This window comes from Lagopus muta, chromosome Z, assembly GCF_023343835.1.
Source record: "Lagopus muta isolate bLagMut1 chromosome Z, bLagMut1 primary, whole genome shotgun sequence".
Classification (NCBI taxonomy): Eukaryota; Metazoa; Chordata; class Aves; order Galliformes; family Phasianidae; genus Lagopus; species Lagopus muta.
The window spans coordinates 3641000-3655288 of record NC_064472.1 but is presented as its reverse complement, the minus strand read 5'-3'; the positions used below and the strand labels follow the sequence as shown (position 1 = coordinate 3655288).

Below are 14289 nucleotides of genomic sequence, written 5' to 3'. Positions count from 1 at the left end.
AGCAGCTTCACGTCAGACACAATTGGCTTCTGCTGGGCTCTTGGCTTTAAAAGGCAATAAAGAATCACAGCCTGATTCACTTCTCAGCCCCACATAAATCAAGTATCTCTCCATTGAAGTCAGCAACATTGACTTCAACCTTATAGAAGAGAAGTTCCTGTTGAGGTGAAATGAAGGTGTGGGGGTGGGAAGAGTCCATTGGTGAACAGAGACCGTGCACCAGATCTCTGTGTGCCCAGTGCCTCAAGAGCTGACAAAGCCAACCTGAGTTCAATATTTGTAGAGAAGATTTCATTATCTCGGAGGGAGAAGAATGGTTACTGTATTGCCAGTGGCTGAGTTGCAGTTTTAAGAAAACTAGAAAGAAAAATGTGTTATAGCTCCAGATTGTACCCAGTATAAAATCATATTTTTTCCTATTTGAATGCACTGATAAGCCAAGAGCAGGACAACAGATCTGGTCAGATACAAGCAGGGAGTGAAATGAAGCAATGGCTGTATTTTCCCTGTTCACCTGCCTGTCATTGGGACTCAAATCTGGGCACAGGAAGAGTTGAGTTCCAGACATCTGCCAGTGAGTTGGATCATAATGCACTCAGGGCAATACGTATCCCGTCTAACTCAATTGAAAATTTGAGAACTGGGCTCTCTGACCTCCTGAGCATACTCTGCTCTGGCTTTTCTATTCCCACTGCCTACCAAGAACATTATGTTAATGTGCTACAGCAAAGGAAAGCCAGAAGAACTTTGCTCTAGTTGCCCCTACCTACTGGACTAATGATGCTGAATAAGAAAATGAGTAAGAATGCTACATTTTAAGATTCTACCAAGAGGAATGTCCAAATAATTCCCCTGTAGGTCAAGGGCTGAGAAGAGGGATGAGAGAGGAAAATTTTGACTGTCCGTGTTTATAATGATAGGCAGTGATTTTTCACTGAAGATATGAACATGGGTAGGACCATTCATGGGCTTTTGCAGCAGCAGTGAGCTTGACTGAGTTTTGTCATGGGGCAGTGCAGATTTTAGAAGGCTTCAGGAGTGTGTGCAATGTAGAGCTAACTGTCAAGCAAGGGCAGGACTGGATGGCATGAAGGGTTTTGCTAATGAGCTATCAAGCTGTAGGTCACTGGTTGAAATTTAATCTGTAAGAACAGTGACAGAAAATCAAATAGAAGTGCTGACGTCAGAGTGATGCTGCATCAGCAGTGAAAGTGTTGCTGGAGCCTTGTGTAGCTCACATAGGCAACTTAGACAAATGGGGAGCAAACTGGATAGTTTTCTGAGCTGATAGCAATTGCAAGGTATATTGCAGCCAAGTTGTATCATATCTATGAGTACCTTGCTGGTCTTACTGCAGAGTGATACCTACATATCTGATTACGGAATCTGACCCAAATATGCTGCTATGTAGTGCTAAAAACAGAGTAGTGGAGATATCTATGTAAGTTTTGCTTAGTGGTGTCATAGCATGCAAATCAGCAGTGCAATGAGGAGATGCACACAGCAATCTGCAATTCTGGTGATGGAGATATTTGTCATTAGGTTGCATTTTAGGGCCAGCTGTGATGGAAATATTTTGCCATTCCTGTACTGCTTGGCATTCTAAGATGACTTTGTTGTTTCATCACAGTTTTCTCAGGGGTGGGGAGAGGCCATGTTACCAAGACATTTATTCTATTCATGGCTACCAAAGGGAAGGCTAGGGACCAAAGAGACAAGCGGCACTAGCTGCCCTAGATGCCTTCAGCAGTGATAGCAGTACTGCATGCAGGACTAAACACATTTTGCCAGTTGGGCTTCTGTTGATGCTCCTCATTCTGGGCAAAAGGAGATTCTAATTGCCCATGCTGTCAACTGAACCATGAATGTAGCTCTTAAATGAACTCTTTCTCTGCCTGAAAGCTTTCTCTGGCTTCCACCCCACTGATGTGTTTGTTGCCCTTTTCACTGATTTTTAGGAGCCATTTGGTGGTCCTTCTTCTACTCAAAGCAGCTTGTCTGAGGATACAAGGTCGCTCCAGATGGAACAGGACTGCCATTTCAGCTCTATGCCTTTGGCCTTCCTTGCCTCAAGTGTAGGCAGAGAAAGGAGCAACAGTCAGCATTGTTTTCTGTGCCAGCTATGATTAGTTGGCATAAGATCACTTGAATAAGTTGACACACACTTTGAGTTGCTTGGTTTGCTTTAAAAAGAAAGGAAAAATTCCCAAGCCTACTCCAGGATCTCTTTGCTGAAGTTCATTCTTCACCACTAAAAGCTTGGGCTTATCCCAGGACTGGGACATGCTCAGTTGCAGAATATTTCTCATTCTAATATTTATTTATTTTCTGTTAGGAAAAAAATACATATGCTAGGAGAGCAAGAAATTTTTTAAAAATAGTGAAACTCCAAATTCATGCAGATTTCCTGTTTTGCTTCTTAACAAAACCTCAAAACCACTTTGAACAAGTTTCCTACCTCAGCTGAGGGTGGAGTTGTGTACGCCCCACACGTGGCCTCAAGAAGTGCACCCAAGGACAATAGCACATCTCCTTTGGCACAGCAGGGCCAAAGTTACTGCTAGCAAAGCTGTCAATACGTGCGCCTGTGCATGACTGCCCAAAAGCACTTCTGACTCAGCCAAGTACATTGGAAAAATTTAACTTTACTATTTCCAGCAGAACAGTCTGAGTGGTAGAGATGTGGCAGAAAAGGAACTGGAGGCATTTTATAACAGATACCTTTCTGAGATGCTAGGAAGATATTGGCTGACACTATGCTGGGCAGTCTGTTGCAATTTCATTGATTTGATCTGGTGAGGCAGCTTCTTGGTGAATAACAAGAACTGAGAAATCTATTGCACTAAAATTAATGGTTGTTGCCTGATCTGTTAAATGGATTCACTGCAATCTGAAGCAATGCATGCATTTTGCAAAACCAGCATTCTTTGGCTCCTGCAGTGCATCATGACATTACTTCAGGCAGTAAGGAAGATTGTATGTGTGATATGGTGTGCTGCGGTGGATAGTAAAGTAGCTAGATGCTTGCAAACTCTGGATAGAGTTATGGCATTTGGGTGTGTAATGCTAAGTAACAATAAGCAGTGCTTAACATTTCCTCCCACACTAGAAGCATACCCATTAAAAGTTTAGCCAAGTTAGCTCTGCATGTTCTTGCAAAAAAAGGGCAACTACTAAAACACTAATAGGATCTACTCTTATGTGGGTAGAGAAGGATGCATTAACCCAAATTCTTCTATACTGCTACTTGGGAAAGAGTCTTGCTGAGATTAAAGAAACCCCTTGAAGGTAAAAATGATAATAAATCAGGCTCAAACTCAGATTAAGGACTTCTGAGTTTTTTCTTGGTTCTGCTTCTGAGATGCTGCCTAGTCTGAACAAGTCAGTGAACGTGATTTAAACCATCCATGAGTCAACTGGAGTCTGCACATAAGTGAATTGGATGTATCTAAGTCCCAGGGAATGGCTCCATCCTTTTCATCTCAAGTAGCACTTACCTTCCAGAGAAACCAAGCAAGTATATGAATCTGTACAGTACATGTTAGATTTAAGAGTAACTTAAGAACGTAAGCATATGGTTTCACATGTGCTCAGTGACTGAAAACTCAAAGCAGTTAGGTGTACAGCACCTAGCAAACACTAATATTTTTTTTTTGAGGTGCTGAAAAGGGACAACTTCACAGACTTAAAGTCTGATCAAAACCATTGTTTTTAGGTTATATTAAGCTAGCATGAAACACCTCAGCAAGTGAAAATCAGGGCATATTTTTGCTGGTTTTGTGGGCCAAATCAGGAAGAGAGACTATCTCTGAACTTCTTGTTACAAGAAGGCTGATGCTGACACAGCCGAGGGCTGTCAGTGTCTCTTGTAGATAGACCAAAGTATGCTGCCCAGTCCTTGATCCTCATTTTCACTAGGCAGTGTCTCCATACTATGCCTGGTGCAGAACCTGGAGCATGCTGCCCTTTTGGTCATGCCCATTTTTCCTCTGGGATAGAACAAATGACTCTGTAATGTCTCTAGCTAACAAGTGCAGAGTGTGGAGGATATGGATACCAGGATGCAGGAGAGAGAATGGAAAAACTGGCAGTGTGGAAGCATCTGGGCACTTGTAACTGCCAGATAAGCCTTGAACACAAGGGACCTCCTGTTCCCTGGTCTGTTTCCATGTCTTTCCATGACAGAGCTCTAAAAAGCTGATGATCAAAAGGCTTCCCCTTCCACTGGGATGACACAGTCTAGCATTTACATCTTATGTTTCTGGTTGTTGAGAAATAAAGCTTCAGGAGGAGGAGTCAGCACTGTTTCCCCAGTCTCACCTGTAGCCTGCTATTGTCCCAGGAAGTGGAAATACTGGGATCGTACTGTTTGGGCTGGACAGCCTACTTCTTGTTTTCTAGTGTCTGTATTATTTTTTAAACCACCACTATCTTGTGCTTCCTCTTCCCACTTATCCCTCAACACAGGTGCTTGCCCTTCAAAGGGGAATTTACATTTGGAATCCCATGTAGACAGGAGAGCGCTTAACTGGCCACAGTGCCAAGAATAATATTTCCTAGTGCCTACACCTGAGTAGCTGTGTGCAACCACACTAAATCATCCCATGGAGGCACCACAGCTCACCGTTGTCAGTGGAGAGACATGTGAACTTTGCTGCTTCAGATGCTGCAAATGTCTTTGCATTGCTTATGCAGTTTGCGTAGGCACATGCATTAAGTGATCTGAATCATTCTGCTGGAGCCAAGCACCTATTCTTCTACAGATGTTGCAACATATAAATTGAGTGCCTAAAGCAAGCACTCTCAATCTAACCTCCAGGGTCTCCACATTTACCTACATATATAATGGTATAATAGACCTTGCCTACCTCAAAGGGCTGTTGCAAGCTTTTAATTAATTAATACTGGCAAAGCTTTGAAATGATGGAAGTGAAATGAGATCTATAAATTGAGTGTATTACTATGACTATAAGGCACTTCTGCTTTACTTTCACATCATACCTGGGTAGAGAGCAGTGCAGATACATTCTCTGAAGCCTTGTGAATTACAAAGAAGCCTATTTAAAATGTGGAGAGTATTGAGATATTTACAGTTGTTAAAATGTTCCGTGGAAGAGATATTGCTTTTCACTCCAAGAGTGCAGCTCTTTTTTTTTATTATTATTTTTTTAATCCTGTTTCCCAGTGTTGACCTGTGTATTTCTGGACTCCAGAGTTCGTGCTCAGTGTTAAAGAGAGATGTGCCAGAAGGTAGTTAGAGATGTGAGAGTCCTACTAGGATTTGTAGAAGACCTAATTACTCCCCAGTGACAGTTCTGGCTAGCACTGGTGCTCATCCTGAGCACTGTGGTCCCTCAAGTAGCTTTTGGTCATCCATTTTCCTAGCATTATTGATGTTAATTATAGCCATGCAGTTTCAGTGGTGGGCAAGATTCCCAAGAGAAGCTGGTATTGCTGAAGTCCTTCTGTGTGCCTAGCATCAGATTAGCGCACAAAACTCTTTGGACTAAGTCCCTTGATAGGTCACACCATTTCATCAAAATTACAAAATACCTCATTAGATTTCAAGTCAGATTTAATTTTCTCTATATTTAAATTCTTAATGAAGAATGCTATAATCTTACTACTCACTAAGATCTTTGTGTGCATTTGCAGGTGAAACGGGCTAAGTCAGGAGAAAGGGGAAACATTTCCTGCTAAATGAGATAAAACTGGGTGATATCTCTAAACACTCAAGGGATACTGATGTCCAACTAGCTATAAAAAAGTGAGGTCTCAAGGGGAGGAGGCTGTATGGCCATGCATGTGGGTCATGAGATCTTGTCATCAGGTCTACTGGACCAGGAGCAGTTTTCTTATACTTGACAGTATAGTGTAGTACTGTCAGCTGATGTTGCTCCTGACGTGCAGGAGAGATCTTGCCTTGCCATCTTCCCCTCACTGCATTGTCTTTGTAATCTTTAGTCAGCTAAACTGGACCAAACTAACAACCCTTGGCTATGGACAAAAGAACACTAATTTTTCCAAGCCATTGCTGTAATTAGAAAATATAATAATTTTTGTTATTATCATCCCCTCAACATACCCTCATCAGAGGTAGAATTTACTGTTTCTCCTAAGAGAAATTGGTAACTGGGGAATAGGAAGTGCTCTGAAAGCCAAGTAAAATTTTACCAGCGTGAACTCTCTGGTGGTCAGCAGTATCTCATATAAACTAGGCTTTTTGAGTCAAGTTCAGACAGAAGTGAATCTCACAAGTTCGCCTCCCTCAGTGAGAACTGACAAGACAGAGGAATTTGTGTTCGCTTCATGTAAGTTACTGGGTGTTAAATACTTTACCTAACTTGTACATGGTTCTTCTCAGCAGTAAATCTCAGACTGGTTTTACAAGAGAGGTCAATATCTTTATCCTCATTTTATGGGCAGATAAACAAAGGTGCAGGAAGGTCTAATGCCAGAAGGTCAGCATCAAAGAGAGAAGCAGCTAATTGCACCAGATTTTAATGCATCATTGTGCACAAGTGTCAGTAATTCTTACTGCAGTGTCAACCACAAAGTTATACAGAGTTACCAAAGACAGAAATAGAGCAGTCCTGACCTTCTCTCTGCAGACAAGCATTGTCTCTCCAGAGACTTTTTCTCCAGCAGTGGTAAGTGACTAAAGAAGAGCAGGTGCCATTTCTCCCCCTCAGTGATCATGCCCAGGGGCAATAGAAGTCATTTTTAGGATATGATTTCCCTAGTATTTACATCAAACTAGTAGCAGTGCTTATTTTAACTCAACTGTCAAGACACTTTATTTTTATTATGCAGATAGTATCATTTTTTAATACTTTCCTTGTTTTAAACAAGCAAAGATATTTGAATGGGAGCATGAAACTCACTGGAGGAGTTATTGCTGTCTCACAAATATATATTGATAGCCTAAGAAAGTAATGGTGCTCTCTTTCCCATGACTAGAAGTGCTCCAAATCTCTAAAGCAACCCTAATATTTTACTTTAAAAGGCAAAATCACAAGCTGGGTTACCTTTCAGTAAGAATATTGTACATTTCCCAGCTCTTATGAGGGTTCATAAGGGAGTCCTAATTCATCCAAATGACATTGTTCTCTTGATGACTATGACACTCTTATAAGAAAATTTGCCAGTGGGGCATAATCTTAGTTTAAGAGATCCTAGGAAATAATACAAAATTGAATATGTGGGAGAAAAAATAAGGAGGAACAAGATGTTTTAAAAAATACTGTTTGTGAAATAACACGCAAATAAGAAAATTCCTGTTGCCATGAAAACTAATCAACCACATGTATTTCTGTAAGCACGTGTCAGCCTGATGTACTACACTTCTGTGATTTATTCAATTACTGTATTTCATAAGGACATAGCAATTGCTATGTTCTATCCATCTCATCTTGTATCCCATCTGAGAAACATGGAAAAGAAGGCATGTAGAAGATAGTGTCACACTGCATCTACGCAAATCCTTCTCCTTCCCCCTGCTTAACAGGTTCACTCTTGGTGCTTTTATATTCCTTCCTTTTCTCTAATGGTGCAGAATTAAATGTTCTTACCAACTACACTTCAGAAGCTTTCTTTTTATATTTTTAACTTTACAATATTTCAGATAAATCCTGACACAGGAAGTGAAAGTTGAAATAAGACTAATGTATTAGGGATAAAAACATTAAAGATGAAAGCCCTCATGGAAACCAACCTAAGAGTAATGGCGGTGAATCATAAAACATTAGGCTCTAGTAGATAGAATTGTGGGCAGGGCTAAGAAAGATTACAGAAAGGACGTATCCTGATCTATATCAGGTAGAAACTAGGAAAAAGTGCCATCTCACTGCCTGAATATTTCCAGGGGACATTAATTTTATATAAAAAGATGTGGTCTTATTAATGTGCAACTACCTTTAAGGAGGAGATGGACAGATGGGCAGTAGAGTTCTGAAAACCCACACAAATTATGGAGAGTTGAAAAGTGTGATTACCATTACAACAGGTACCTGTAATTGCCCTAAATGTAGTTTCCTGTTTCTGAAATCTCTCTTGTTGTAGCTAGGATTATAGAAGATATTTAAAAGGTGAGTTTAAGGAAATAGATTTTTCAGATCAACTACCAAGAAACCTAGAAGAACTAACAATGTGCAACATATGAGTACTTTTTTTCAGTAATAAGTGTTATTTTTCAGTCTGCAGAATGACATTGTTTCATCCTTTGGGCTTTCTTGCACTCCTTTTTTTGTTTTGTTTTGTTTTGCTTTTGTTTGGCAGGGCTCTTTTATTGCACAATGTATTTATTGCACAATATATTTATGATGTATTTATTTTGACTTTTAATTTGCAGTGTTAAAATAGGCCTTTGGTGGCTGGGAGAAGTCATGACAATAAAAAAGAGCCTTCTCTGAAATAAATAAATAAATAAATAAATCAAATTTTAACCATAGTATCTGGCCAAATTTTGAGTGATTTCCTGGGGATCTATCGTGAATATCTGGGTCATCTACCAGAGACATTCACTGAAAGGTTTCTGCTATCTTTAGAGGGCTGAAGAAATGATACTGGAAAATAAAGTGATGCAACTTTGTTACAATAAATATAAAGGATCAAATCTTCATCTTCTTAAATATTTTCATTCTTCATACTTACGTAGATCAATACTCTTTTCCCTTATCTGTACTACAAAGTATACCATCAGGCACAAAAGAATGGACTAGTAACTTTTCATTTTCACTGCTTGGTTTTCGCTTACGAGTTGATTTTGACCCTGAAGCCATACCACTTTCTTTTAGTGTGCATTTCTTTACAAAAATGCTTTAGTTTCCCTTGAACTACTAAATCTGTTGAGTTTAAAAGAAAAAAAGCAAGGGATATCTGCATGTACCAGCACCATTTTTCATTCAAATTTTTTGATGTCACAAAAGCAATGCGTATCCACAGAACTTTACACAACCTAATTAATGATCAGTTGACAGTGTTCCTCTAATTGTCTTCAACTGGAAGCAAAAATGCTATCTGTGAGCCAAAGCTGATGAACACTGTTGGTTGATTAATTCTCCTTAAAAAAAAAAAAAAAAAGAGGAGCCAAGAGAAAGCCACAACAGCTCTGAACTTTTTCAAGGACTGCCTATGCTTTAGGGGAATTTTGATTTTTCCTGCTGTTTTGTTTGTTTTAAAAAAATGGTGATGTCTAATCTTCAGGAACGTACCTCATCATCCAACCCACAAACTGTTGGCAAAATAATAAACCTACACAGAGTGTACTGTTAGATTCTTTTTTTATTATGATTTTTCATTTTTTTTATTTCTTCCTTTCAGAGGTATAAATCACAGCTTTTTGCTTTTGCAAATTATAGGCTTTGCACTGGATAGTTGGCACTCCTTCTTCTGGCCAAATGTTCCATGCTTCTTCCAAAGAAATTATGGACACTGAGTTGGCTATAATTTGTCTTTGAAATCTTATGCAAAACCTCAGTCTTAATAGGCCTCCAAGAAAAAAAAAAAAAAAATAATAAAATAAAATAAAAAAGTTTATTAAGTTGTAATTTAACTCTTTTCTGTGTGAAATTGTTGATTTTAAATCTGTTTAAGACTTTCCTTTTGTTTGTTTTTTTGTTTGTTTTTGTCTTTTTTTTTTATTGCTTTTTATTTCTGCTCTATGTGTGACACCATCTTGTCATATAGGTCAAAGAAATAGTATACTTCTACATATACTTCAGTATACTTCCACATATCTTAAAATGGCTAAAAAAGATTACTGAAAGTAAAATACTTTTGCTAGTTGTTTGTAAGCTTCAAGTAAGCATCACATTTCCAATTATATTTCCAGAAATCGTCTCTGCTGTGTTTGCTTTTGTGTCTTTACAGTGTGGTTGTCAAACAATGCTATCGTTGCAGCTTTTGCTGCTAAGCTGACTATTTCCTAGTAATGTGGAAATAGGAATGCACCACCTCCCACATTCTCACTCTGAAGCACTTGCTGGTTTTATCTGTCATATATCATTTACAGTTTTGATCATCTAAACATTCAGCAAGGAATAAATGAAAGTTATTGGTGTGTAAAACATTGTAGATCTTGTGTTAAACTTGGACTCCCTCTAGTATCCTTGTACTGCTCTCTTCTGCAACATTTCCTTACTATTGATGTGATGCCATCTTTGGTACTCTAACAAAGGTCTGTATAAATGTTTGGAAGCCAGAACAGATGTTTTTGGGCAGCTTTCATACAGTTTGCCAATTTCAGGCATAAAACAAGCTCCTGACCACTTTTGGTTATTATAAATTGTATTATTTTTTTCAAAGAAAGAGTAAGCATGTTGGGTCCGATGACTTCCTGTCTTCTGGGATTCTACCACATGCCTTTTTTTACTATACCATAATGTTTCTCAAGTTTGCTTTTGTTTCATTCTCATAATTGGCTTTGTATATCCACTGACTGATCTGATTTTCCTATCGAGTCAGGGCTGTTCACTCCAGATTTTCACTGGTGTAACTGAGAGGAAAATTTGGTCCGTATGCTCTGTAATGAGATATATCATCACTGTCAATATTTGTCTTCTTCTCATCACTTCTCTGCCATATGGCAACTTAACAGGAAAGAGCTGAACTGCATATGTTCTTAGTAAGATTTCTTCTTTCCCTTGCAAAATCGAGGTTAGTTTTAATACCATTCAGATTTAAAAAATGGAGGAAGCCATTAATCCCTTAGCATGGGATTTTTGCCTGACTTTGGCCATCCAAATGCTAGGCAGCCAGTTGAAACCAGTCTTCTGGACTCCTGCTATAGTCACACTTGATCCATCACCTCATAAGATAAGAGTCAGGGGAGACTTTTTCCTTGCAAACATGAGTGTAAATCTCCTATGTACCTGCTGATCTTAATGGTGTTGAATCAATGAATTAAGCTGCAGACTGAGAGGCAACATCTGTACCAGTGTATTGAATGTGGATAGGAGATGATTTTCATTAGCTGTTGATATCCTCTGCCAGGACATCTTGGCCTGTACAAGGTAGACTTTCCTCAAATAACACCTAAGTGTAACTGATTGGACATCATGAGCCAGACACTGTTTACAGCTAGCAACACACACGTAAGGCTACCCTGGTTTGAGTAGGAAATTTTGCACTAGCAAAAGAGGTCATGATATCTGCTTGCTTTCAAGGCCAAAAAATAGGTGCTGGCCCATTTAATTTCTGGTATATACACAGTGAAAAGATACAAGCAGTGTATAAAACAGTCTAAGAGAATGAATCATAGAATCATAAAATCACAAGGTTGGAAATGACCTATAAGATCATCCAGTCCAACCGTCTCCTCATCACCATCGCCACCACAAGCACTAAACCACATCATGCAGCACATCATCCAGATGCCTCTTGAACACTGCCAGGGATGGCGACTCCACCACCTCTCTGGGCAGGCCATTCCAGTGCCTGACCACTCTCTGAGAGAAAAAGTTCTTTCTTATGTCTAATATAAACCTCCTCTGGTACAACGTGCGGCCATTTCCCCGTGTCCTGCTCGTTTCCTGGGAGAAGAGGCCAAATCCCTCTTCACCACAACCTCCCTTCAGGAGGTTGTAGAGTGCAGTGAGGTCTCCCCTGAGCTTCCTCTTCTCCAGACTGAACAATCCCAGCTCCCTCAGCTGCTCCTCATAAGACTTGTGCTCCAGACCCCTCACCAGTTTCATTGCCCTTCTCTGGACACACTCCAGAACCTCAACATACTTTCCTGTAGTGAGGAGCCCAAAACTGAACACAATATTCGAGGTGCAGCCTCACCAGTGCTGAGTAGAGGAGGATGATCACCTCCCTGCTCCTGCTGGCCACACCATTTCTAATGCAGGCCAGGAAGCAGCTGGCCCTGTTGGCCACCTGGGCACACTGTCGGCTCATGTTCAGCCGAGCATCAACCAACACCCCCAGGTCCTTCTCTTCTTCACAGTCATCCAGCTACTCGTCCCCAAGCCTGTAATGCTACATGGGGTTGTTGTGCCCAAAGTGCAGAACCCGGCACTTGGCCTTGTTGAACATCATCCCATTCACCTCAGCCCAACAGTCCAGCCTGTCTAAATCCTTCTGAAGGGCCTCTCTACCCTCAGGCAGATCGACACCACCTCCCAGCTTGGTGTCATCTGCAAACTTACTGAGGGTATGAATGATGAATTTGAGAGTGTTTGCCTGCAAATGGGACTTGGGCAAACGTTGCAACCAGCAGGACAACAGCTCCTGTTAGTGGAGGTTATTGTTTGTTTATTTGTTTTTATCAAGCAAGTATAAGATGTGTTGATGGGAGACTGATGAATGTACACAGAAAACAGAATTTGTAAACAGTGATTTCCAGGACCCACTATATGTGTTTTCTTAAACCTCTCATGCTACAGATGCCTCTTGAAACCTTCATTAAGAACAGAAAGGTTTTCAGTAGTAATCAATGTAGATTCACTGAAAGGAAATCATGTTTGACCAATTTGGCAGCCTTCTATGATGTCATAACAAGATGAGTAGATGAGGTGAGACCAGTGGATGCTATATGCAGCTAGAGTTCAGCAAGGCTTTTGACACTGCCATAGCATCCTTGTGGGTAAGTTTAGGAAGTTTGGAATACACAAATGGACAGTGAGGTGGATTGACAACTGGTTGACTGGGAGAGCTGAGAGAGTTGTAATCAGCAGTACAGAGTCTAGTTGAAGGAATGTGATGACAGGTTTCCCCAGGGGTCAGTACTGCATCTTATCTTGTTTTAACATCATCAGTGACCTAGATGATGAAATAGAGAACACCCTCAGCAATCTTGATAAATATCTAATGGGCAAGAGTCAAGTAGATGGGAAGATCCATCTGAACATAGAGTCATAGAATCACAAGGTTGGAAACGACCTATAAGATCATCTAGTTCAACCGTTTCTTCATCATCATTGCCACCACAAGCACTAGGAAACCTTTTTTACTTTGGGGGTAACAAAGTACTAGAACAGGCTCTGTCAGAGCCTGTTATGGAGAGGTTTATGGAGTTTTGTCTGGTGATATTCAGAACACACCCGGATGCTTTTCTGCTCTATGAAAATTGCATTGTGAGGGGGATGGATTTGATGATCTCCAAAGGTTCCTCCTTCTACAATTATGTGATTCTGTGAAAATAGTCTCTGTGTAGTTCATACTCAGCTAGATGCCCCATATCACAGCATTTCTGCAGAGTTTCTGAGCTCTGTTTGCTGGATTTTATTATTTGGGAGAAGCCTGCATTAGAAATAGCCACCTTTCACCACAATGTGCCCATATCCAGCAACATGCTGTGCAGAGTGTTTCAGCCACTTTTAACCACCACAATGGGGCCCAGGGACCATGGGATAAATTTGAATGAATAACCCTATTTCTAAGTTGTTTCCAGGGAGTGTGTGGGTGTTACAGATGTTTAACTGCCAGGCTATTCATTTTTTCTACACTAATATTTTCCATGCTAGCTGACTGACCAGTCTCCCTGATGTGTCTCTTCAATTTTCTTATTAAATACAAAAATAATGAATATTATGTATGAGCCTAGAAAGCTCCTCATCTTCCAGATTGGATCATGGTGCCAAGTGTCTGGCTGGCATAATTTCCAGTAGTCTGCAAACAACATCTGCATGAGCATGTTGGTAGCTGCCATGATTTGCTAAACAGAGCTGATTACAACAGTTTTGCTAGAGGGAGACTTTGCAGTGTGTGGGACAGACAGCGATGCCATACTTTCCCTGGGAAAAGCCAGGGGCATGTCATTTGTAAGAATGACTGGAGAGATATCTATCTCTCCCCAGCTCAGGCTTTCTCTAATCCTAGATGTGATTAACTGTGCATCTCCACCAAAAGAATCGCTGCTGAGATGAGCTCAGAAAAATGAGTGCTTTGGAGCCACTGACCAACCCCAGCAGTTGGCTGTGAAGGTGATCTGGAGAGGTTTTGTATGCTGGAGAGGTGGGAGAATTTGTGAGGATGTGTAAGAGACTCAGATCCCTGATTGACAGCACATCTCACTGCTGCTGGCATGTTCTTTAACATCTCTGCTCATGGAAAAAAGGGCTAAAAGATGCTTCTCCACCCTAGGAAGCCTGATGTGAAGCTGCTTGAGAGGGCAGGACAGGCAGCAGGCTAGACCCCAGAACTATTTGCTCTCAAGAAAGATCATGTCACTGTCTGGGAAGAATAACTTGGGTTTCAGAGCTGAAAAGGAGTGTTGTATTTTATTTCTTTCACTTTTAGGGCAATTATATTATATATATTCTGTCAACCACTTCAGCAGAAGCTAGA

The 14289-nt window shown here is 40.4% G+C and overlaps 1 protein-coding gene across 5 annotated transcripts in view; it reads left to right on the top strand.

Moving 5' to 3' along the window:
- The window catches only part of SETBP1 (SET binding protein 1), a 264152-nt gene that overhangs the window by 196331 nt on the left and 53532 nt on the right, over positions 1-14289 (top strand). Inside the window, exon 6 of one of the 5 annotated variants that reach the window (XM_048932016.1) lies at positions 1959-4201. The exons of the other annotated variants lie outside the window; for them this stretch is intronic. Coding sequence (XP_048787973.1) covers positions 1959-2002 — 44 coding nt within the window. The 3' untranslated portion in view covers positions 2003-4201. Of the gene's footprint in view, positions 1-1958; positions 4202-14289 lie in introns of those variants that run through there. 5 annotated transcript variants of the gene reach the window in all.